This window comes from Balaenoptera physalus (genome assembly GCF_965194825.1).
Source record: "Balaenoptera physalus genome assembly, chromosome: 10".
Classification (NCBI taxonomy): domain Eukaryota; kingdom Metazoa; phylum Chordata; class Mammalia; order Artiodactyla; family Balaenopteridae; genus Balaenoptera; species Balaenoptera physalus.
Window position 1 is genome coordinate 30,909,980 of NC_138889.1, and position 27,266 is coordinate 30,937,245.

At 36.0% G+C, this 27,266-nt stretch overlaps 1 protein-coding gene across 1 annotated transcript in view; it reads left to right on the plus strand.

Annotated features, from left to right (window-relative positions):
* The first annotated feature begins 7,020 nt into the window (after positions 1-7,020).
* Positions 7,021-27,266, plus strand: part of LOC309636409 (uncharacterized protein) — a 37,638-nt gene continuing 17,392 nt past the window's right edge. The window contains 8 exon segments of the mRNA XM_082409583.1: positions 7,021-9,071; positions 9,684-9,950; positions 11,709-11,771; positions 14,781-15,007; positions 15,499-15,711; positions 16,180-16,414; positions 16,884-17,027; positions 19,614-19,825. Of these exon segments, the coding sequence (XP_082265709.1) occupies positions 9,065-9,071; positions 9,684-9,950; positions 11,709-11,771; positions 14,781-15,007; positions 15,499-15,711; positions 16,180-16,414; positions 16,884-17,027; positions 19,614-19,825 (1,368 nt within the window). The 5' untranslated portion in view covers positions 7,021-9,064.

The window sequence follows — 27,266 nt, forward strand, 5'->3', positions numbered from 1 at the left end:
CAGACACTGCAGAAATGCAAAGCATCCTAAGAGACTACTACAAGGAACTCTATGCCAATAAAATGGACAACCTGGAAGAAATGGACAAATTCTTAAAAAGGTATAACCTTCCAATAATGAACCAGAAAGAAATAGAAAATATGAACAGACCAATCACAAGTAATGAAGTTGTAACTGTGATTACAAATCTTCCAACAAACAAAAGTCCAGGACCAGATGGCTTCACAAGTGAACTCTATCAAACATTTAGAGAAGAGCTAACACCCATCCTTCACACAGTCTTCCAAAAAATTGCAGAGGAAGGAACACTCCTTGCATAGAATGAGAAAACTCATTCTATGGGGCCACCATCACCCTGTTACCAAAACCAGACAAAGATAGTTCAAAAAATGAAAATTACAGACCAATATCACTGATGAATATAGATGCAAAAATCCTCAACAAAGTCTTAGCAAACAGAATCCAAAAACACATTAAAAGGATCATACACCATGATCAAGTGGTATTTATCCCAAGGATGCAAGGATTCTTCAGTATACGCAAATCAATCAATGTGATACACAATATTAACAAATTGAAGAATAAAAACCATATGATCATCTCAATAGATGCAGAAAAAGCTTTTGACAAAATTCAACACCCATTTATGATAAAAACTCTCCAGAAAGTGGACATAGAGGGAACCTACCTCAACATAATAAAGGCCATATATGGCAAACCCACAGCAAACATCATTCTCAATGGTGAAAAACTGAAAACATTTCCTCTAAGATCAGGAACAAGACAAGGATGTCCACTCTCACCACTATTATTCAACATAGTTTTGGAAGTCCTAGCCATGGCAATCAGAGAAGAAAAAGAAATAAAAGGAATCCAAATTGGAAAAGAAGAAGTAAAACTGTCACTCTTTGCAGATGACATGATACTATACATAGAGAATCCTAAAGATGCCACCAGAAAACTACTAGAGCTAATCAATGAATCTGGTAAAGTAGCAGGATACAAAATTAATGCACAGAAATCTCTTGCATTCCTATACACTAATGATGAAAAATCTGAAAGAGAAATTATGGAAACACTCCCATTTACCACTGCAACAAAAAGAATAAAATACCTAGGAATAAACCTACCTAGGGAGACAAAAGACCTGTATGCAGAAAACTGTAAGACACTGATGAAAGAAATTAAAGATGACACCAACAGATGGAGAGATATACCATGTTCTTGGATTGGAAGAATCAATATTGTGAAAATGACTATACTACCCAAAGCAATCTACAGATTCAATGCAATCCCTATCAAATTACCAATGGCATTTTTTACAGAACTAGAACAAAAAATCTTAAAATTTGTATGGAGTCACAAAAGACCCTGAATGGCCAACGCAGTCTTGAGGGAAAAAAAACAGAGCTGGAGGAATCAGACTCCCTGACTTCAGACTATATATACTACAAAGCTACAGTAATCATAACAATATGGTACTGGTACAAAAACAGAAATATAGAGCAATGGTACAGGATAGAAAGCCCCAAGATAAACCCATGCACTGATGGTCAACTAATCTATGACAAAGGAGGCGAGGATATACAATGGAGAAAAGACAGTCCCTTCAATAAGTGGTGCTGGGAAAACTGGACAGCTACATGTAAAAGAATGAAATTAGAACACTCCCTAACACAAAACACAAAAATAAACTCAAAATGGATTAAAGACCTAAAGGTAATCCTGGACACTTTAAAACTCTTAGAGGAGAACATAGGAAAAACGCTCTTTGACATAAATCACACCAAGATCTTTTTTGACCCACCTCCTAGAGTAATGGAAATAAAAACAAAAATAAATGAATGGGACTTACTGAAACTTAAACGCTTTTGAAAAGCAAAGGAAACTACAAACAAGACGAAAAGAAAACCCTCAGAATGGGAGAAAATATTTACAAACGAATCAACAGACAAAGGATTCATCTCCAAAATATATAAACAGCTCATGCAGCTCAGTATTAAAAAAACAAACGGCCCAATCCAAAAATGGGCAGAAGACCTAAATAGACATTTCTCCAAAGAAGACATACAGATGACCAAGAAGCACATGAAAAGCTGCTCAACATCACTAATTATTAGAGAAATGCAGATCAAAACTACAATGAGGTATCACCTCACACCAGTTAGAATGGGCATCATCAGAAAATCTACAAACAACAAATGCTGGAGAGGGTGTGGAGAAAAGGGAACCCTCTTGCACTGTTTGTGGGCATGTAAATTGATACAGCCACTATGGAGAACAGTATGCAGGTTCCTTAAAAAACTAAATATAGAATTACCATATGTCCCAGCAATCCCACTACTGGGCATATACCCAGAGAAAACCATAATTCAAAAAGACACATGCACCCCAGTGTTCATTGCAGCACTATATACAATAGCCAGGTCATGGAAGCAACCTAAATGCCCAACAACAGACGAATGGATATAGAAGTTGTGGTACATATATACAATGGAATATTACTCAGCCATAAAAAGGAATGAAATTGGGTCATCTGTAGAGATGTGGATCAATCTAGAGACTGTCATACAGAGTGAAGTAAGTCAGAAAGAGAAAAACAAATATCGTACATTACTGCATATATGTGGAACCTAGAAAAATGGTACAGATGAACGGGTTTGCAGGGCAGAAATTGAGACACAGATGTAGAGAACAAATGTGTGGACACCAAGCAGGGGAAGGGGTGGGGGTGGTAGCAGTGGTGTGATGAATTGGGAGATTGAGATTGATATATATACACTAATATGTCTAAAATGGATAACTAATAAGAATTTGCTGTATAAAAAAATAAATAAAATAAAATTCAAAAATTCAAAAAAAATTAGTAAGTAAAAATAAAAATATGACAGAGGAAAAAAAAAGAATGGCTAAGTCCAAAATCTAGCCTTTAATCCCTGAATCAGAGGGCTAAATCCAAAATCTAGCCTGTAATCCCTGAATCAGAGGTCACAAATGTAAACAAGACCATGGGCTTGGCAAGAAACAGAAATTGAGATAATCTGGTTAGGTGGGAACAGGGAAAATAGAGACTACAAATGTAGCTCTATGAACTAGGTTCCAGCTAATTATTGTCATGTGGAAATTCAGGCAAGAGACCACTATAGTCCAAAATTTTATTTGAAATTTCATAACTTTTAACTTCTGTTAAATAATCAATGCCATAAAATTACATCTGTGAGTGTCAAAAAAACACATGATGCTCCTGATGCCATCTGTGAGGGCTACCAATTTTTGACTTCTGTTGTAACTCATGTGGTCTCTGCTCTACCACTAGATTATAAATCCTTGTGGCTGATATCTCCCCTCACTTATGTGACCAAGTAGTTCATCTCTCTGAGACTGTTTTCTCATCTGCAAAATGGAATCAGCAATGCCTGTATTCATTTCCTAGGGCTACTATAACAAAGTATCATAAACATGGAGACTCAAAACTGAAATGTATTCTCTTACACTTCTGGAGCCTAGAAGTCTGAAATCAAGGTTTCAGCAGGGCCATGATCTCTCTGACAGCTTCTGGTTGTTTCTGACAATCCTTGATGTTCCTTGGTTTACAGGTGCATAACTCTAATCTTTGCTTCAGTATAATATTGCTGCCTTCCGTCTGTGTGTCTGTGTTCTGTAATGAGTACAATATAGATTAAGTACTCATTCCAATGTCTATTTCTCCTTAAACCCTCAATACAAAATAGCTACTTTAGAGTCATGTTCATGTGACTCTCCTACTCAAGAAGCTACATTGGCTCCCTATTGCCTGTCACATCAGTTTAAATTCCTCACTGAGGCTGATTGTTGTAAATCATCATAATCTAGATCCAGTCTATCTCTCAAAACACACCTCCGACTGATCTCAAACAAATGCCCTTTGATTCAAACAAAATTTTTTAAAAAAATTCCCTCCTTCCTTGATTTTGGCCTTGAAATTTTATTTATATTATTCTCCCCATCAGATTGCTCTGGTCTCACATTTCTACTCTCTGTAGTTTTTTGTTTTTGTTTTTTAAATCATGGACTTTAGAGTTAAGCAATCAAATTACATTTTGTACTGATGGACTCTGCTATTGACAAAGAGATGTATCCACTCACCTCAATTTCTGATCTTTAAAATTAGGATACTAGTAATAATTTTCCAGTATTGTTGAGTGGGTGAAAGGACTTATCTCAGTACCTAGAACACAGAAATATCTCAATAAATTAGTTACATTCTCTCTCCTCCATTACCAATCTGAAAACTATCCCTCCTGCCAGCATGTGTACTCTTCCCTGATTGTTCCAGGTCATAGGTCATATTTAATTGATCCTTTTCTGATATATCCGATGCCCTCACTTATCATCACTATAATTCTTATCAGTGCTTATATTTTATCTCCCCAAATTATCTTCAGTTCCATAAGAACAAGTGCATAGTTCTATCCTCTGTTTTTACACTCCATGTTTCCTGAGGAGTCCAGGCTGAAGCATAGCACATCACATAGAGCAAGTATTGGGTGGGGAGGAAAGCTGGCTTCTCACCCAAGTTCTGCAACTTGTGCTTGCCAAGCCTCTGAATCAACTGTTTACCTGGTTTTCTTCTTCATAGGATAAAATTAGTGGCTATTTAACCTAACTTATACAGTTGTTATGACAGGCCATAAAATAAGGCATATGAAAAATTTAGAAGTACTTTACAAAATATATTTTGACATTACCTTGCTTTTGGAATATAGCTCATGACTACTATAGATGGGAGGCATTGTGGCATGGTCTTTACACATACTATGCCATCCTACAAATAAGAATAATTATGAGCTCCCCCATACAGATGAGAAAACAGAAGCTTAGAGACATTAAATAAATATCCAAGATCGAGAGCTAATAAATGGAAGTTGATGCCAAGGCTATTGAATCTCAAAATCCATCTTGATATGCTGTACAGAAGGGAAGGTTTTAGACAAAGAAAAAGATAAAATAACATGTTAGTGGTCTTACTAAGATGTATTAATCACAATGTCCTAAAAATATAAAGAAAAATAAGAGATAGATAAACTTAGAGGGTAAGTGGATTTCTAAGGGATGAAAATGGCACAACCAGAACACAAGCACAGGATCTTCTGTCTTCTGTGTAAAAGCTTCTCATATTACCTACCTTTATTAAAAGATGATACTTTTGCACAAACAGACTATCACAGACAATTCTGACAGGAGGATTTTTAAATCATTATGCTTCCTTTAAAACACTACTTACAATTGGACTGCTACTTAATTTATTTTACAACAATTTTATCTATGTAACATTCTATATATGTATTACTACTTTCTAGGAACATTTCTTCTTTGATAAACTGATCATATCTATAAATTATCCCTATAAATTATTTTCATTCTGTCTACAAATCCCCATCCAACTGTAGATAATTCCATTTCAGTCACTATAGGAACCTCTTCCTTTTACCAGAGTTTTGACTGATTTGTGGAGCTTGATCAAGAATGTCCAGAAAAACAAGAAAAGAAAATCCTTTCCAGTCTATCATTACAACAATTGATTTTAGTTTTTAAAATTCAATATTATTGTGGTATAATTTACATAAAAATAAAGTGGATCTCTTTTAAGTGTACAATTTGATTATTATTGACAAATGTATACTGTAATATAACATCACCCCAATTAAGATGCAGAACATTTCCATCCATCACCCCAGAACGTTGCCTTGTGCCCTTTGCACTCAATTTCCTTCCATCTTCCCCTCAGGCAATTAGTGATTTGATTTCTATCACAATACATTTGTTTTTCCTATTTTAGAACTTCATATAATTGAAATCATAAGGTATGTATCTATTGTATATGGGTTCCTTTTGTTATAATAAAAGCATAATGTTTTCATCCGTGTTTCTGCATGTATAAGTAATTTGTTACTTTTTTATTGTTGTATGCCAGTGCATGCATATAATACAGTTTGTTTACTCCAGCACCTATAATGGGCATTTGGGATATTTCCAGTTTTTAGCATCTTCATTTTTGTGGAAACAGTGGACCCATGCTATGCAGTGCCTCTCTGTTTAGCTTCCAGGGATCAATGGGATAATCAATTGATCATGTCCTTAGAGTTCTACATCCCCAAGTATACTGCCTAGCCATCCTTCTGTGGCTTGGATGCCATGTCAGCATGCTTCAGCTCAGTGCTATGTGGCCCTGGCTGGTGGAGAAACCCTCATGTGAAATCTTTAAGGTACTTGGGAAATAACAAACTAAACAAATAATTATAAAAATGGAAAGGAAAAAACATACATGTAATTTCTGCTTTCTTCCCTGCAACAAGTCTCCCTGTGGCAAGGAGCACAGGATTGTGCTGCAAACTTGATTGGATAATTAAGCAAAGTAGTAAAGATTAAAAAAATACCCTGAGAAAACCCTTAGATTAAAATCTACACAGTGAATTTTTTAATTAAAATAAATTTAACACTTAGCCTAGAGTGCAGGGAGCAAAACTGGTGCCCACATGAAAAAGCAAGTTTATTTGTAATTGTACAGAGTTTTAAAACAATAGTAATAGAGCTATCAATATTTAATTTAGATAGTTCATGCATGTGTGAATGTACACACACACACACACACACACACACAGAGAACATTTTAGTAACTCTGGATCTTTATTGTCTTAAGATAATAAGGTAATAATGCCCAAAGTGTTTTATTTTTTATTTTATTTTTAAGAAATTGTTAATTTAATTTTTATTTTATATTGGAGTATAGTTGATTTACAATGTTCTGTTAGATTCAGGTGTACAGCAAAGTGATTCAGTTATACATATACATATATCCATTCTTTTTCAGCTTCTTTTCCCGTATAGGTTATTACAGAATACTGAGTAGAGTTTCCCACGGACAGTAAGTCCTTGCTGATTATCTATTTTGTATAAAGTAGTATGTATATGTTAATCCCAAACTCCTAATTTATCCCTACCTCTCACGTGTTCCCTTTGGTAACCATAAGTTTGTTTTCAAAGTCTGTGAGTCTGTTTGTATTTTGGAAATAAGTTCATTTTATCATTTTTTTAGATTCCACATATAAGTGATATCATATGATATTTGTCTTTGTCTGATTTACTTAACTTAGTATGATAATATCTAGGTCCATCCATGTTGCTGCAAATGGCATTATTTCATTCTTTTGCAAGGCTGAGTAATATTCCATTCTATGTATGTACCATATCTTCTTTATCCATTCCTCTGTTGATGGACGTTTAGGTTGCGTCCATGCCTTGGCTGTTGTAAATAGTGCTGCAATGAACTCTGAGGTGCACGTATCTTTTCAAATTATGGTTTTTTCCAGATATATGTCCAGGAGTGGGATTGCTGGATCATATGGTAGTTTTTTTTTTAGTTTTTTAAGGAACCCCCATACTGTTCTCCATACTGGTTGTACCAATTTACATTCCCCAAAGGTATTTTCAGTAAGTAAGTTGATAAGTATGAAGGCCTAATATCTGCATTTTTTTACTAGCCCATTTTTCATCAAATATATCAAATATATGTAAAATAAGTTGGCCACATTGAGTTTATTTCTAGGATAATTAATTGTACATGTGTTTACAAAAAGCAATGACTTCTTGTGCCTTCCCGGACTCCTCTATTTTCAGTATTAATGAGTCTTCCAACATTCATAACCTGCTTCCCTAATTAATTTCTCCTCCATAGCACTTACCACATCTCATATTCTGAATATCCTAGTTACATATATTGGGTTTCATGTTTGTCTTTTCATTTTGAATGTGAGGCCATGGGGGGTAGGGAACCATTGTTTGTTTTGGCTAAACCCTGGCACCTAGAACTGTGTCTGCTATGGAGTAGGTCATCCATATATATTTGCTAAATGAATGAATAAATGAGATGTTCAAAAGATAAAAGGAAAATCTGCAGATAATTAACCTTGCCTATTTTTCTAGTGTAAAATATTTATATTATAAATAATAACACCACTTATTGTGTGTTTATCATGTGTCAAGAAATGTTCTATGCAGTTTCTGCATTTTCACCTACTTAATGTTCAAAACTGTGTATGTATGTACTATTAATGAAAGCATTTTACAGATAGAGGAAGCGAAGCATAGAAAAGTTCTATACCTTGCCCGAGAACAGATAGTTAAAGTGTTAAGTCCAACAGTCTGAGTCTGGAGCCTGTGCTTTTATCTCTGCATTGCCCCTCAAAACAGAGCCACTTGAAATAGAAGAGTGTTAGATTTGATTCTGGTGAGAAATGTTTCCTTCCTAAAAATAGAAAATGTAGGAAGTTCTTTCAGTAGAACTTTTAGGAAGTTCCCTTCCTAAAAGCTTCACAGGGACACACAGCCCAGAGTCATGGGGTGGGACCATGGATCACAGTGTTTCAGTTTCTCCCAGTACTGTAGATTGAATGTCTGTGCCAGATTCACATGTTCAAAACCTAATGCCCAAGGTGATGGTATTAGGAGGTGGGACCTTTGGGTGTTGAATTGATCATGAGGGCAGAACCCTTATAACAGAGATTCCCAGAGAGATACCTTGTCCTTTCTGCCATGTGAGGACAATGGTGAGAGGTTGGCAGTCTGCCACTCATAAAAGGAACTTCACCACAACTCAACCATGCTGGCACCCTGATCTTAGACCCCAGCCTCTGGAACTGGGAGGAATACATTTCTCTTGTTTATACAGTCTGTGGTATTTTGTTAGAGCAGCCTGAATGAATGAAGATACCAAAGAGTGAGTTGCTCTTGCAGATTACACTTCATTATTATGTGAGTTTAATTGTATATATACTTTCTCACTCTTTTCTTATTCTGTAAGCCCCATTCCTTTCCTACCCTGACCTGAGTCAAGTTCTGGTGAAGGATACACTCCCTGATGTGGTCTAAGTTTCAGTAATCTGATAATTTCTTTGGAACAACAACAAAAAATGCATATATATGCATGTGCCGTGGGTATTTTGCAATGTGTACACGCCCTGCTGAAAAGGAAGGTGGAACATGCTTTCAGTTTCATACCACACACCAAGGCTAAGAGAGAAAAGCCATGGCCGGTGAGTTTCTTTCTTGAGAGAATAGTTTTGGAAGGGGCTGGCTTTTGCAGAAGCCATAATTAAGTTCTGTGAATGTTAGGTGAGCAGAACAGAGGGAGTGCAAAGAGAGGGAGGGGTGGGGGCAAAGGGAAGGAGAGAAGGGGCCCAGAGACCCCACAGTCTTTAAAAAGGGAAGACAAGGTTCAGAAAGGAACTGGGCTTTACTGGCTGGTATCCTTCTGTCATTTTGCAATCTTAACTGAATTCTTAAATGTCATAGTCTGACAGAGGATGCAGAATTGGCATTGAATGGGTACCAGCAGTTGTCATCCCCAAAGGAAATGGACAATCACTATTTCATTATTTTATTATGTACAGTTGAATAAACATGAGGTATGTTATGATGATCCCTGATTTTCAGGTACTAACTTGGAGGTAGCAAATCTCAGTCTTCAAGCCACTCAGTGAGCATACTGAGGGAAGAATAAGAGATATGGGTGTCCTCAGGATTACCACACTGTGTGGGGAGGGACATTTTATTGATTAAATCTAAAGGAGGCTATTCTCCGTTGCTGATATGAAAGGAAAATGAGGCTGTTTCTGTGACTTGAGGCATCCTTGTGTTTCCAACAGACAAGGTCCTGAAGGAGAAGAGAAATCTGTTTGTCCATTCAGTGGGCATGGGTACAATAAATGGCTTGCTGGATGAACTATTAGAGAAAAGAGTGCTGAACCAGGCGGAGATGGAGAAAGTAAGAGATGAAAATGCTACAGTTATGGATAAGGCCCGAGCTTTGATAGACTCTGTTATTCCAAAAGGGTCCCAGGCATGCCAAATTTGCATCAGTCATATTAGAGAAGATGACTCCCTCCTTGCAGGAACACTGGGACTCTCCTCAGGTAAGGGTCAATGACTCAGACTGAAGTTCATGTAGGCCATGTTTCTTTATGCTTAACATCTGATTTCTTCATTGGTCGTGTTAGTTTGCAAACAACTTCCCTACCTCTGGCCTCAGGGCCCCATTTCTATATCAGTGGTCATTTTGCATCCCCTCTGTCTCTTTTCTTCTTTGTTCCTGTTCTTTTGGCCTTAGTGGCCTTCTTTTGATTAAAGCTCATTTCCTATCCTGAGTATGTCATAGCTCATTTGTTGAAGGTCATGAGAACAGTCTTGAAAAGTTTCACACTGTATCCTCTAGTCCTCCTAGCAAGGCACTATTGATTTATCTAGTTAGTTAGTTAAAATAGTTAGTTTAAGCCTAGAGGTCCCTAGGAACTTATGTAGTCATCAGACACAAAGGTTTAAGGTCTGTAATCAAATACTTTGTCCAACTTCTCTCCAAAATTTTGCTCTCCAGGTGGAATAAAATATGTTTCAGGGATAGTGGAACACTCAGAGAATAATTTCAACTTTTACAGATAAGTAAGGATTTTAAGCAGACTCTTTTAGTTGCCCCCTTGCATTTTCTTTTGAATAAGATTGTGCACTAGCATGGCACTCTGTTGGGGAACATTCTCGGAGGCCCAGCACCCCTACTCTAGTTTCCTGAGGGCCCAATACAGGTTCAGCCATCTCAGCTGCCACTTCTGTAGTTTCCTAGTTCATCCATAAAAAAAAAAAGACAGGAGCTCTGATGCACTTACAGTTACTGGTTTCTTTTGTGCTTCTGGGAGTCATTCAGGCAAAGAAGATGTTATTTGAAAGCAAGAAGCCATTATTTTCCTAGGGATTGAGAGAAGCCTGTGTCCCTCTGAGTGACACAGCAAATGTTTTCTGTGTTGAATTTCTTTGTGTGTGTGTGTTTTTTTTTTTTTTTTGGATACATCTTTTACATTAACCCCTGCCTCAAGAATTAAAGACAATCAATCAATAACAGTAAGGGTCTAGAATATTTGTACAATAGCCAAAGTGTCTTCTTCCTTGTCATATTTCTTTCAACTCATAGTCCTTGAACCCTAGAGGTACTTATACAACTCGTGATAACTAATTCCTGGAGTCTGCCTCCCTAGTTGTCATATGATGCCTCCTCTGTCAGGGTTGTCATGACTTGTTTCCTCCTCATCTATTTGCCAGTTGTTTCAGGGCGCTAGTATATGATAATTGGATGTAATATTTAAATGTACTGTAAAGGGAGAGATATAAAAAAACTTCTTAGCAGACACAATACTGCAATGACAAGGCCTCCTCCAGAAAATGTTCTTGAATTTATTGATGGTTAATTTAGTCCAGCAGTCTACATGGGGAACTGCAGCCTGCTGCCTTGGACTTGAAGTTTTGTGGGATGTCCTATGGCTCTCCTCCATTCACAAAAGAGACATGAACCATATTTTGCCTATGGAAATCTTGTCTTCAATAGGTACTATGAGAGAAAAACTTGGAGTATTTTTCATTTGTTGGCTCATTCCAATTCTTAAGTTTCTGGAATAAGTTTCTCAGGTGTGTGTTGCTACATTGAGATCCTTATAAAACCTTAAATAAATTTAATTTCAATTCTTGTCCTTGAAATTGACAATCACAATGCATAGTGACCCCAGAGTAGATATGAATAGATTTGAGTGAGTAAGGCAAATGCAGATTACAGAGGCTGAGTGTCTAACACATTGGGGTAAGAATCTTCAGAGACTGTGACTATTTTAATGTCCTTCATCTTTCCTCAGGTTCACAATCTGGAAATTATCTTAATACACAAGAATCCCAAGCAGTGGTTCCTCCTTTCCCAGGTAACGGTATTTTCAAGGCAATGACATTCTTTGAACCCCACTTTCCCTGACATTTACTACAGATTAATGGGATGAATCCAGGGTGAGGGGGGCTATGAGTAATTCTCACAGATTTATTCTATACCCTTTTCTCTTCTTAATCTATTCTGCTTTAGCAGGAGCTGTTCCTACAGCTTCACTATCATGTTTATACCAAAAAATTCTGAATCTGGATCTCAAATCCTGACTAACCACTTGAGTGCCACACTTCACTAAGTGTCTACTGAACATATGCACTCATATCTCCTGCAGACACATTTAATCTACATGGGCCCAGAGATAGCCTGCCATCCTTCCCCCACCTTGCTTCCCTTCCACTTTCCTCTATCTTGATTAATGGTGCCACCATCACCCAGTTATTCAAACCAGAAACCTGAAATTATCTTAGACTCTTTCTTCTTCCTCACTTCCAACATTCAAGCAGCAGCCAGATTTTATTGATTCCTCTCTCAAATTCAGATCTGTCCTTGCATTTCTATTTCTACAATTAGATTTCAGAGCCCCCATTGCTACAGTGTTCCATAATTCTCCAGTCATAACTCTCAATATATTTTTCTTGTAATTTTTTTTTAGTAAATACATCCTTTTCCCTCACAGGACTTTAAGCTTAACGAGGAAATTGAACATATCTGATTTATTTATAGATACCATTTAATAGAAGTTGGCCTGTAATGTGTATGAACATATATTTGTTAAGACTATTTCACTGAATAATGTGGCCAGAGTCACTGCTATTTGCTATGCCATTAGAAAATATTTAGCACATGCCAACTGTGTTACAGACCCTATTCTATAAACTATTTAGAAAGTAATGAACGAAACAAGCAAGGGTCTTGCTTTTATTGAACTTATATGAGTATATGAATAGTGAATGAATAGGCATTTAAGAAGCTCCACCATCAGATTAAAGCCAGCCATAAATTTAGGGATGGAAATGACACTACACATATCTGTATCAGTTAAGATGATATGGAATGTTATAACACAGACATATATTTATAATCGCTCAGATATGACAGAAATTTTTTTCCCAAATCACAAAAATTCTAAAATGGGCAATTTTCATCAGAAGGCAGCTTTCCTCCAAGTGTTAATTCAGATACCTAGGCCTCTTCCATCATATGGCTCTGATATCTGCAACATATGATGTCAGAATAACTGTGGTAATAACAGTTAAGTTAATGACATTGGAAAGAGTATGTGGGATCATTTGTGAGAGATTTTGCTAGGCTTGACCTGGATGAATTACACAGTATTTCAGCTTGCATCCCATTGTCTAGAACTTAGTTATATGGTCACACTAAGTCACTGGATTGGTTGGCAATATAGATCAGCTATGTGTCAGGGAAAAAAAGAATAAAGTGTCTTGTTGAACAGCTAGCCAGTCTCTGCCACAAAATTTAAATGAAAAACTTTTCATTCTACACAATATTGAAGGTAGCACAAGAAATACCTAGGTCCCAAATCACAAAGAAGTTCTTAAAAATATTTCATTTCTCTACCCTGAAAATGTTGGTCTCAGCTTTATTGAATCAAGGTCAATATGCATTAGATTTCTTATTAGCAAACCTTATATTTGTCTGAATCCAGCCTCTTGCTTACCAAATAATCACTGCTTTACTTGTTCTGGAACAGTATTTCATCCACAGTTGTGGGCAGATTTCATCACAAAGTGACCCTTTTCTCTTAAAACAAAAATACTCTTAATTTGGAAGAAATTTAGAAGTCAAAGAAGCAAATATTTCAGCAAGTTTAGAAATTACTCTAGTGAATCAGATAAGCGTGCATATTTTCTTAGCTATTTCATGGGATGGGACACTCACTATATAACCAAATGCCATAAGAAAAATTAGTTCTAATAAAATCCAAATATTTATCTTTAATTTTGTCTACTGTTCTTCAGACTCCTTTATGAAGGAATACATTTCTTCCACATAATAATGATTTCTATAGTTTTCTCAGATATATCCATTCTAATTATCTCTTGCTTTCTCCACAGTCAACACACTTCATGCTACCTTGGCTTACCTGAATATACAACAGTTTCTTCAAATTCCTCTTCAAAATTGAATATGTTTCTTGTTTGAATAGTTTAGTTTCTAAAGAATCTTCCAAATATCAAGAAAACTTATTTCTATTTTGAAACAAAGATTATGTTAATTTCTTTAGAAAATACATCACATTATTCGATGACGTTGAACTTGTGATCAAAGAAACCCCCAAGGCTTTTTTCACATGAACCACTGTGAAAACTCTTCCTCATATATTTGTGCAATCAATGCTTAGTGCTATAAATCTCTCTAAGAGTACACCTTGATTTTAGTATTTATCATTCTATTTCATATTCATTCTAGTTCACGTATTCAATATCTTCTCCTTCTCACTCTATGTACACACAGTAGAGAGATCTTAAAGGTTAAGACAAAAGCTCACTTTCTTTCTTTCTTACTTTTTTTCTCTCTTTCTTTCTTTCTTTCCTTCAAATCTCTAATGCCTACTATCATGCCTGTTAAGAAAATAAATAACTAAATAAATAGATACATAAACATATATTTTTTTAAAAAATCATTGAAATAGATTCATTAAGGTCTACCTCCGTTATCCTTAGCTTTCAATTATTTGAAATACATTTATATCTTAACTATTTTATCTAACATATTGTTTTCTGAGAATTTTATCATGCATGGCCTTAAAAAACTCCCTTTCAATTATTTTAATGAAAAAGATTTGTGAAATGCTGATTCTAAGAGATGAAGGAATATGATAACTGTATTACACCACTGGAAATCTCTGGCTTGGAATATATTCCTTTAGCAGAGATGCATTTAATGATGCTAAGGACTAGTCCAGGATTGTCTTCCTAAAGATTAATTTCCTCCTCCGTGGCTTCACACACAGATGATTCTAGGAGGAGCACCAAATGGAACACTCAGGAATGCCATTATTCATAATGTTTCTTGTCTCTTGCAGCTCCTCAGGCAATGCAGGACAACCCAGTTAAGCTTGCATCTTCAGGGCCAGGAGGGAACCTCAAGCTTTGCCCCCTAGAAACAGCCCAAAGGATATGGAAAGAAAAGTCAGCAGAGGTGCTGTGCTCAGAACATAAGGATCCGGGTGAAATATACACTGGAGACCATTCTAAACTGCAGTGTTCTGCCTTAGAGCTAATTTCCTTGAGAGGTTCTGGAAAACCACTCTACTCTTCCCTTACATAAAGGATTCCTATTCCTAGGTTTATGTAGAGATTTCCAAGTTTGGTCCAATCCTCTGAGTAAATAATTATAATAATAACAACAATAGTATCTATTTAATACTTAATATGAATCAGACACTGTTCTAAGGAAGTTGCAAGTAATAACACCTTGAACCCTCAAAATAACCCATTTTAGAGATCAGGAAACTGAGACATGGCTTGTTAACTATTTTGGCTAAACCAGGAAGTCAAGGAATAAATTTTAAAATTGAGTCATTATGACTCCAAGCCAGTTCATCTCACACAGCCCTACCTCTCAAAAGTAATTAAATCAAGTGCTCAGCTGCCATATGAGCATTTGCAAATTTCATTCCACTTCTATGGTAGGACTCATTCTCCCTCCCTGTTTTTATCTATGGTTCAAGAGATTAGGTTTCTGGGTAGGACTAAGGGAGGAGAAGCTGTCTTATACCCTCAAGATGAATATTTAATTAGAGAGAACAAGACTGTTCATCCAACCTGCATTTCTTACAGATTTACCCAATAATGGAAAGGTCAATCCGCACACGTATTGCCCTCATTATCTGCAACACAGAGTTTGAAAATCTTCCCAGGAGAGATGGAGCTGATGTTGATATCAGAAACATGAAGATGCTACTAGAAGGTCTGGGGTACAGTGTGGATGTGAAAGAAAATCTCACCGCTTCGGTAAAGTCTGTCGTAATGTAGAGACAATGGTCATGCCCTTTATATTCCTAAATAATGTTAGAAAGATTGGTTGTAGAACCAGAAACTTAATCTCTTGACAGTCTAAAATCTAAATTTGTTCTTGTAGGGTACTTCATGCTTCTAACCTAGACTCTTTTAGCAAGAATCTGGTAAAACTTTTAACTGGGAAGTGTTCTATTAATTCAATAATGTCCACAGCCAAAAAATAAATAAATAAATAAATAAATAAATAAATAAATAAATAAAGTCCCTTACATTCTACTAGAAATCCCTGAATGGCATCCCATAACACTTTCTTCACCTTTCTGTGAATTGAAACTTAAATTTTCTTTTTGTATTTCATTGATTTTCATATCATCCAGGAAATCCTTAATGTCTCTTTATTGGATTCCGAGGTGCCATGATAACCAATCACATAGTTCAAAATCAGTGGTATGTCTCTTCCAGGACATGACTATAGAGCTGAAGTCATTTGCTGCTCGCCCAGAGCACCGGACCTCTGATAGTACTTTTCTGGTGCTCATGTCTCATGGAATCCGGACTGGCGTTTGTGGGAAGAAATACTCTGAAGAAGTCCCAGATGTATTAAAAGTCAACACCATCTTTCAAATTTTGAACACCTGGAATTGCCCAAGTTTGAAAGACAAACCCAAGGTGATCATTATCCAGGCTTGCCGTGGTGGTGAGTACTGATGTCTGTTAGAACACAGACGCTGAGGTTTTAATCTCATCATCTGTATGTATCCAGTATTTTTCAGTTCCTTTGAGTCTACTCAAAAAAGGCTACAGTCTTGTTTGGTGACAGTAGATGTTCTTTGACATTACAAACAAGATTGTAGCGTCTATGAATTGTATTACTGGTTGGAAGATATTTGTTCCATTTTCAACTGAGATACCACTTTTAATCTTAAGACTTTGATACTTGGTTGGGATACTTGGATGGGATATATTCATTTGATGGTTAGGAGAGATAAGATAAGCCTCTTAAGGTAAGAGTTGTTGAAAAGATAGTTTTTGAAAGGTATGTGTGTATCTGCATGTGAATTAAAGCTAATGACAAATAAATTAGTAAATATGGTTGAACAGATGTTTAGGGGAGAAAGGTCTCTTGACTACTGATAGTAACAAGGGACCAAATCTTGTCTTTCCAGAGAATCAAGGGGTGGTATGGCTAAAAGATTCAGTAGAAGCTTCTGGAAACTGTTCCTTATTGGCTCCAGAAGATTTTGAGGATGATGCCATTAAGAAAGCCCACGTAGAGAAGGATTTTATTGCTTTCTGCTCTTCAACACCAGGTAATGGGTATCTGTGTAAGACACGTTTGTGGGCATTATCAATGCAGAAACTCACAACCATCCATTAGAGTGTGGATATCTGTGTTGAATTTTCATGAGACTCTTGAAGATTAACTCAAGCCGTCCTCTCAGTTACACCTTCAATTCCCCTTATCCATGGAGACCAAACAAATATATATATATTTTTACTAAATTAGTAACTAGTAAACTCCCATGGTGCAAAATATTTTCCTTGACTCTGAGAAATAAAAAGAAACTTATCTACAACTGAAGTAAATTAGAATCTGACTCCACATACAAAAAGGTCTACATGTTGGGATCACTCAACAGTTCAATTTGCCTAGACAAGTATTATAAAACTGTGGTATTTATAAAAGGGGTAGGGAGAAGGAGAAAAGCAGACAAAGAATATTGAGTCCCTAAGTTAAAGTTGTTTCAACCAGAAATATGGAGTTTATGAAACAGAAACAACCTGAATGATTCTAAGTCTAGATTTTAGATTAAGAGTACTGCCAATTATATTTTCACTCTGTCATTTAGTACTCTGTATGTAGCTTCTCTGGGCTTTCTTTGAATTCCTCGCTAATATATGTGAATACAAATATCATTGTTGTAAGGATTAAATGAGATAATAAATATGAAATATTGAGCATGACAAAGTACACATTAATTGATGGCTACTATTAAAGATGTTTCTATGTTGTAACTTAATTCAAGGTTTTACCTTGAGTTACTTTCCATATAAAGGTTTAAATAAAAGTCATCCACTATGCTTTGGAATTTCTTGGACATTAACATTCTCTTGATTACTTCCAACCTTAAAGACTTGCCTCTGATCAAATAGTTTAATTTCCAGATTATTTTCTATAATTAGGTGCCATCTCTCAGGAGATAGCCTGCTTTTGCATTGTGTTGATCATAACTTTTTTTTTTTAAATCTTTATTGGAGTATAATTGCTTTACAATGGTGTGTTAGTTTCTGCTTTATAACAAAGTGAATCAGCTGTACATGTACATATATCCCCATATCTCCTCCCTCTTGCGTCTCCCTCCCACCCTCCCTATCCCACGCCTCTAGGTGGGCACAAAGCACGGAGCTGATCTCCCTGTGCCATGCGGCTGCTTCCCACTAGCTATCTATTCTACATTTGGTAGTGTATATATGTCCAGGCCACTCTCTCACTTCATGTGTTGACTATATCTTGATGTAGAAATCAATTTTTTTTCAACAATTGAAAACAATGACACTAGGCAAAACCTCCACACATTTACAGTTTGTGTATATTTAGCAGACTTAATATTAGACATAACTATTTTTTTAAAATCCTTTGATCCCAGCCTTCCACAAGTGATTTACCTCTGGCAATTATAGGCTTTGTAGCCCCCTGTCTTCTTGTCATCCATCTTGGTGATTTCTATCTCCTTTTCATTCACTTTCCTCACCCTCCTTTCCAGATGATTCATAGAAACTCCAGTTCAGTTGTCTCCAGTTTCCACAAGTAAACCTAGCTTCACATTCTCTGGTATTAATCCCAATTACATTGTACATAGTGCTCTTCTGAAGAAAAGTGACCATCCCCTACCTAATTTCACAAAGAACTTACAGAGATACCAGCCTGCAACTCTCTCCCACCTACTTCCTTTAACTGGAACCAGCTTAGTAAGACAGTTGTAGTTTTAGATAGGATATTAATCCATTACTATTTTACATTTTATTACCATGTTTATTGGCAAAAAGGTTTTTAAAACATGTATCCATGTTAAATGCACAGCTATTGATACTTTTCTTATATATTCCTTTGCATAATTTTAAAATGGCTTCATAACTTCTATGTCCCTACTACTTTGTATAATTATTCTTTTCCAATGTCTTTTCCATAAGACTGTTTTTTCCTCCAATAGAATATGATCTTTCCCTCTTAAATTTTGTCTAGGTATGTACTTCTTTTCTGTTGGTACCATTTTCATATTTAGTTAATATTTTCTTTGTCTAAATACCTTATGATCAGTATCATTTGATTTTAATTAAGTTATAAAGTAGATAAACTGAAATATTATTAATATGATTACCTTGTATAGACTGGGTATTACATATCCTATATTCTCCCAGATCCTTGTGATACATTACGTCTAATATGAAAATATATCTTTGTGGCAGAAATTATTACCCTACCCATTGCAGTCAAAGCCATTGCATTTCAGAACATATAATTAACTATCAAGTCACTAAGTTGTACTCCTGGAATCCACACTCAGGTATTTCTTTCTCAAAGCCCAGTCACTCCCCTCCACCCCATTCTGCCTTTCTCTCCTTGTCTACTAGACTTGTGTTTCTTTGAACTCAGAGACTGTGCTGCCCTAATATCTGTACCTTATATAGCATACTTCATATGACTTTAACAATTGTCAAGTATCAGTGAAAATATACACACTAAATGATGAATATATTCACTTAAAAATGACACACAGTCTGTAGGAAACAACATAAACTCAACAGCCTGCCTCAGCTGGAATAGAAATCCTAGGACTCCATTTTTGTGGCCAGGCAAGACCTTGCATGAAATTTGGAATGTGCTTTCTTCACAGATAATGTTTCTTGGCGACATCCCATATTGGGTTCTCTTTTTATTATTAAACTCATTGAAAATTTTCAAGAATATGCCTGGTTTTGTGACCTGGAAGAAATTTTCCGAAAGGTAGGTGTTAGATACTCCTTACACTCTACTTCCCTGTTTGTTCTAATTGGAAACCTAGGGAGCAACTCTGGACATGTTTTTCTACTAAAAACTGCTCTCCATTTCAAATGAGTTTTGAGGGTCTTTGGTGAGTCAGCCAACCTGGAAGCCAGTTCCAAGTTTTATAACTTAGAAACCCCCTAGAAAACAATCAATTATTGTAACTCCCCTCTTTTCTGAATAGACAAATGAGTGGACTTTAATTTGCTTGTGTCCATATCTATTAGATTCAGTAGATTTTAAAAGCATGGTCATTCCATCCTTAGATATGTATATTGCTGATTTGTACAGAGGCACAAACTTTTTGTTTTTATCACTTATTTTGCTATACTTTTTGCAATTTTTCCAGCATAAGTGAAAATCCTTCTACTCAGGGAAAAAAAAAAAATCTACAGACCTTCTTTTACTTTTAGGTTCGATTTTCATTTGAGCTGCCAGATGGTAAGGCACAGATGCCCACCGCTGAAAGAGTGACTTTGACAAGATGTTTCTACCTCTTTCCAGGATATTAAAAAGTAAGTTGTAGGGACAGATGTGTGTGTGTGGTAGGAGTGGGGCGAGGTTGGGGGAAGAGTCCTGAACTACATCCTGGTCAAGATCTCAAGGTCTAATATAATAAACGGTGGATAATGAAAGGATGCTTTTCTGTTGTTTAGTGCAGAGCACACTGCACTCCTCTCAAAGTTCTGCAGAGATAGATGGCCCTTTCTCAAGGTTAGCTGATATAGATTGAGAAGTGGCCAGAGATGATGAAAGCTCAGTTTTAGATGTTCCTCCCCTCTACCTCAGCAGGGCAATATTTAGACATAACATGGGCTCTTCCCTCTTATGAGTCTGTGTGACCCCTTGGTAGAGTGATTTTATAACTTGAATTTCTTTTAGCAGAATTCATTTTTTCTTTTATTTCCTCTTCCTTTTCTGTAGGAGGCCAGGAGTTCTGCCACTCTATACATGTTTTGGGATCCTGTCAGCAGAAAAGAGACATTTCTTTAAACATTCCAATAAATCTGAAATAAAAATGAAAGGCTGTCATTTTTTTCTTCACCACTCCTAGAAGGCAGGGGATGGAATTTGGAGCAAGTAATGGATTTGGAGTCTTTAGACTTCATAAGAACTGAACTGACTAACCCCATTCTTTCCTTCTAGAAACAATTTTGCTAGACTTTCTGCTTTAGGAATACAGAAAAAATTACAGTAGGTACCTGACTTTAAAGAATTTAGAGCTCAACAAGAGAGATTAAGAGAAGGTAATGTGGTAAGTAACTTATCCAAAATCCCAGAATTTGGGATGAAAAAGTCATGACTACAGTTTACATAATTCTAACCCTTCCTTAAGGAATTTCAGGAATGCAAAGTAATTTTTTCCTTTTTTTAATTTGGGTATAGTCACTTTACAATGTTGTGTTAGATTCTGCTGTACAAAGAAGTGAATCAGCTACATGTATACATATATTCCCTCCCTCTTGGATCTCCCTCCCACACACCCCCCCACCCATCTAGGTCACCGCAGCGCAGGAGTTCCCTGCACTGTATAACAGGTTTCCACTAGCTATCTGTTTTGCACATGGCAGTGCACATACATCAATCCCAATCTCCAAATTCATCCCATGCCCCCTCTCCTCACCATGTCCACATGTCCGTTCTCTATGTCTGCATCCTTATTCTTTTATTCTTGACCTGCAAATAGGTTCATCTGTACCACTTTTCTAGATTCCACATATATGCGTTAATATGATATTTATTTTTCTCTTTCTGACTTACTTCACTCTGTATGACAGTCTCTAGGTACATCCACCTGACTACAAATAACTCAATTTCGTTCCTTTTTCTGGCTGAGTAATAGTCCATTGTATATATATATACCACATCTTCTTTATCCATTCATCTGCCGATAGACATTTAGGTTGCTTCCATGTCCTGGCTATTGTAAATAGTGCTGCAATGAACATTGGGGTGCAGGTGTCTTTTTAAATTATGGGTTTCTCATGGTATATGCTCAGTAGTGGGACTACTGAGTCATATGGTAGTTATATTTTTTGGTTTTTTAAGGAACCTCCATACTATTCTCCAAAGCGGCTGCATCAATTTACATCTCCATCAACAGTGTAAGAGGGTTCCCTTTTCTCCACACCTTCTCCATCATTTATTGTTTGTAGATTTTTTGATGATGATCATTCTGACCAGTGTGAGGTGATATCTCATTGTAGTTTTGATCTGCATTTCTCTAATAATTTGTGATGTTGAACATCTTTTCATGTGCTTTTTTTGATATTGAGCTGCATGAGCTGTTTGTATATTTTGAAGATTAATCCCTTGTCAGTTGCTTTGCTTGCAAATATTTTCTCCTATTCTGAGGGTTGTCTTTTTGTCTCGTTTATGGTTTTCTTTGCTGTGCAAAAGCTTTAAGTTTTATTGGGTCCCATTTGTTGTTTTTTTGTGTGTTTTTATTTTCATTACTCTAGGAGGTGAGTCAAAAATGATCTTGCTGTGATTTATGTCAAAGAGTGTTCTTCCTATGTTTTCCTCTAAGAGTTTTATAGTTTCCCATCTTACATTTAGGTCTATAATCCATTTTGAGTTTATTTTTGTGTATGGTGTTAGGGAGTGTTCTAAGTTCATTCTTTTATGCGTAGCTGTCCAGTTTTCCAGGCACCAGTTATTGAAGAGACTGTCTTTTTTCTATTGTATATTCTTGCCTACTTTGTTGTGGATTAGGTGGCCATAGGTGTGTGGGTTTGTCTCTGGGCTTTCTATCCTGTTACACTGATCTGTATTTCTGTTTCTCTGCCAGTGCCATACTCTCTTGATTACTGTAGCTTTGTAGTACAGTCTGAAGACAGGGAACCTCATTCCTCCAGCTCTCTTTTTCTTTCTCAACATTGCTTTGGCTATTCAGGGTCTTTGTGTTTCCATAGAAATTGTGAAATTTTTTATTCTAGCTTTGTGAAAAATGCCATTGGTGGTTTGATAAGGATTGCATTGAATCTGTAGGTTGTTTTAGGTAGTATAATCATTTTCACAATATTGATTCTTCCAATCCAAGAACATGGTGTATCTCTCCATCTGTTTGTGTTATCTTTGATTTCTTTCATCAATGTCTTATAGTTTTCTGCATACTGGTCTTTTACTTACTTAGTCAGCTTTATTCCTGGGTATTTTATTGTTTTCGTTGCAATGGTAAATGAGATTGTTTCCTTAACTTCTCTTTCTGATTTTTCATTGTTAGTGTACAAGAATGCAAGATATTTCTGTGCATTAATTTTGTATCCTGAAACTTTTCCAAATTCATTGATTAGCTCTAGTAGTATTCTTGTGGCATCTTTAGGATTTTCTATGAATAATGTCATGTCATCTGCAAACAATGACAGTTTTACTTCTTCTTTTCCAATTTGGATTCCTTTTATTTCTTTTTCTTTGATTGCCATGGCTAGGACTTCCAAAATTATCTTGAATAAGAGTGGTGAGAGAGGACATCCTTGTCTTTTTCCTGATCTTAGAGGAAATGCTTTCAGTGTTTCACCATTGAGAATGATGTTTGCTATGGGTTTGTTGTCTATGGTCTTTATTATGTTAAGGTAGGTTTCCTCTATGCCCACTTTCTGAAGAGTTTTTATTATGGGTGTTGAATTCTGTCAAAAGCTTTTTCTGCATCTATTAAGATGACTGTATGGTTTTTCTTCTTTAATTTGTCAATACGGTGTATCACATTGATTGATTTGAGACAGAAGAATGAATAAGTGAGGTGGAACATACAATGGAAATAACTGCCAAGGCACAGAATAAAGAACAAAAAGAATGAAAAGAAATAAGGACAGTCTCAGAGACATCTACGACAACACTAAATGCACCGACATTTGAATTATAGTGGTCCCAGAAGAAGAGAAAAAGAAACAGTCTGAGAAAATATTTAAAGAGATTATAGTAGAAAACTTCCCTAATATGGGAAAGGAAATAGCCACTCAAGTTCAGCAAGTGCAGAGTCCCATGCAGGATAAACCCAAGGAGAAACATGCACACATTAATCAAAATAACAAAAATAAAATTCAAAGAAAAAAATATTAAAAGCAGCAAGGAAAAAACAAAAAATAACATATAAAGGAATCCCCATAAGGTTATCAGCTGATTTTTCAGCAGAAACTCTGCAGTCCAGAAGGAAGTAGCAAGATATACTTAAAGTGATGAAAGAGAAAATCCTACAACCAAGATTACTCTACCCAGCAAGGCTGTCACTCAGATTTGACAGAGAAATCAAAAGCTTTGCAGACAAGCAAAAGCTAAGAAAATTCAGCACCACCAAACCAGCTTTAAAACAAATGCTAAAGAAACTTCTCTAGGCTGGAAATACAAGAGAAGAAGAAGAAAAAGACCTACAAAAACAAAAACCCCACAGCAAAAAACAAATGGTAATGGGAACATACATATCGATAATACCTTAAATGCTCCAACCAAAAGGCACAGACTGGATGAATGGATACCAAAATAATACCCATATATATGCTGTGTACAAGAATCCCACTTTGGACCCAGAGACACATACAGACTGAAAGTGAGGGGATGGAAAAAGATATTCCATGAAAATGGAAATCAAAAGAAAGCTGGAGTAGCAATACTCATATCAGATAAACTAGACTTTAAAATAAAGACTGTTATAAGAGACAAGGAAAGACACTACATAATGATCAAAGGATCAATCCAAGAAGAAGACATAAGAATTATAAATATTTATGCACCCAACATAGGAGCACTTCAATACATAAGGCAAATGCTAAGAGCCATAAAAGGGGAAATCTACAGTAACACAATACTAGTGGGGGTCTCTAACACCTGACTTACACCAATGGATTGATCATGCAGACAGAAAATAAATAAGGAAACAAAAACTTTTAATGACACAGTAGAGCAGATAGGATTAATTGATATTTATAGGACATTCCATCCAAAAGCAACAGAATACACATTCTTCTGAAATACACATGGAACATTCTCCAGGACTGATCACATGCTGGGCTGCAAAATGAGCCTCAGTATATTTAAGAAAATTAAAAGAGTATCAAGCATCTTTTATGACCAAAACACAAGGAACTTAGGAATCCAGTACAAGAAAAAAACTTTAAGAAACAAAACACAAGGAGGGTAAACAATATGTTACTAAGCAACCAAAGGATCACTGAAGAAATCAAAGAGGATATCAAATCAAAAAATACCTAGAGACAAATGAAAATGAAAGCACACTCACCCAAAACCTACTGGATGTGGCAAAAGCATTTCTAACAGGGAAGTTTATAGCAATACAATCTTACCTCAGGGAACAAGAAAAATCACAAATAAACAACCTAACTTTACACCTGAAGCAACTAGAAGAAGAAGAACAAACAAAACCCAAAGTTAGTAGATGGAAAGAAATCATAAAGATCAGAGCAGAAATAAATGAAATAGAAACAAAGAACACAATAGAAAATATCAATGAAACTAAAAGCTGGTTCTTTGAAAAGATAAACAAAATTGATAAACCTTTAGCCAGACTCATCAAGAAAAAAGAAAAGAAAAGGAGATGGCTCAAATCAATAAAATTAGAAATTAAAGAGGAGAAATTACAACTGACACTGCAGAAATACAAAGGATCATAAGGGACCACTACAAGCAACAATAAGCCAATAAAATGGACAACCTGGAAGAAATGGACAAATTCTTAGAAAGGTACAACCTTCCGAGACTGAACCAGGAAGAAACAGAAAATATAAAGAGACTGATTACAAGTAATGAAATTGAAACTGCAGTTAAAAACCTTGCAAGAAACAGAAGTCCAGGATGAGCTGGATTCACAGGCGAATTCTATCAAACATTTGGAGAAGAGCTAACACCCATCCTTCTCAAACTCTTCCAAAAAATTGCAGAGGAAGGAACACTCCCAAACTCATTCTACAAGGCCACCATCACCCTGATACCAAAACCAGACAAATATATCACACTAAAAAGAAAATTACAGACCAATATTACTGATGAACATAGATGCAAAAATCCTCAACAAAATACTAGCAAACAGAATCCAACAGCACATTACACAGATCATACACCATGATCAAGTGGGGTTTATCCCAGGAATGCAAGGATTCTTCAATATACAAAGTAATTTGATTCAACTCTAGGTACATAGTAGTTTACAGTCTCATTGATAAGATGGGACAGTCAACAAACATAAAACAATCAGCAGACAATACATGACACCCTATGAATAAATGCTAGGGTGACTTGTATGCAAAACAATGTCCCTGTGTTGTGCACAGACAATGAGTTTGGGGTGAAATTTTCACTTAGCAAGGTTAGACTTAGGAAGAACTGGAAAAACTACTCTTTTACTTGCAAATATGAGCCTTTTCTAATTCTAACCCGTTAAAAGTGAAGGTGAATTTCTGTCCTTTTTTTTTTTTTTTTTTTGGACTTGTCAAAAATACACCTATTTTAAAAAAAAAAAAAAAAAAAAAAAAAAAAAAAAAAAAAAAATACACCTATTTTTCTTTTTTATTGGAGTATATATATATATAGGAGCATAGTTGATTTACGACGTTGTGTTAGTGTCAGGTGTACAGCAAAGTGAATCAGGTGTACATATACATATATCCACTCTTTTTTAGATTCTTTTCCCATATAGGTTATTACAGAATATTGACTAGAGTACCCTGTGCTATACAGTAGGTCCTTATTGTCTATTTTATATACAGTAGTGTGTATATGTTAATCTCAATCTCCTAATTTATCCCTCCCACCCCCCTTCACCTTTGGTAACCATAAGTTTGTTTACTACTTCTGTGACTATTTCTGTTTTGTAAATAAGTTCATTTGTACCATTTTTTTCAATTCCACATATAAGTGATACCATATGATATTTCTTTCTTGTCTGACTTACTTCACTTAGTATGATTTGCAGCAACATGGATGGACCTAGAATTTCTGACCTTTTCAAGACCTTCAAGTTGAGCATTTCAGAGTCTTTTTTTTTTTTTTTTTCCTTTCACTAACAGTTCTTCTGGATATTTATCTTTTGTACTATCACACAATCATTCTACTACAGCCTGAGACTGCTTCTATGGTCAGTCTTTGTTCAGAATATAACAAAAAGGGGAGGTGAATAGTCACCCTCAGTAAAAATTAAATGTTAAGGGAAGCTTAGGCAGTTAAAGAAAATCATGAAAGGAATGGAGACAAGGGTTCAGAACTTATTTCCAATAAAAGTGTAAGATGATAGGGAGATGGAGAAGGGATAATACCGCCATGATCAGCACAGTTAAAACAGGAAACTAAAGTTATTTGGGTAATCCTTATGCGGAAATGAAAGGGAACTTGTTAGTTTTAATTTCTTCATGATTTGCACTTGTAGCTGAGCAAAGGAGAAATACTGAGAGATCAGAAGCATAAGGACAGAGAGAACGAGGTGTGGAGTAATGAGGAAAGAAAAAGAAAAGGAGGGAAAAAACAGTCAGAGGTTCCAACATAGGTTGGAAAATGT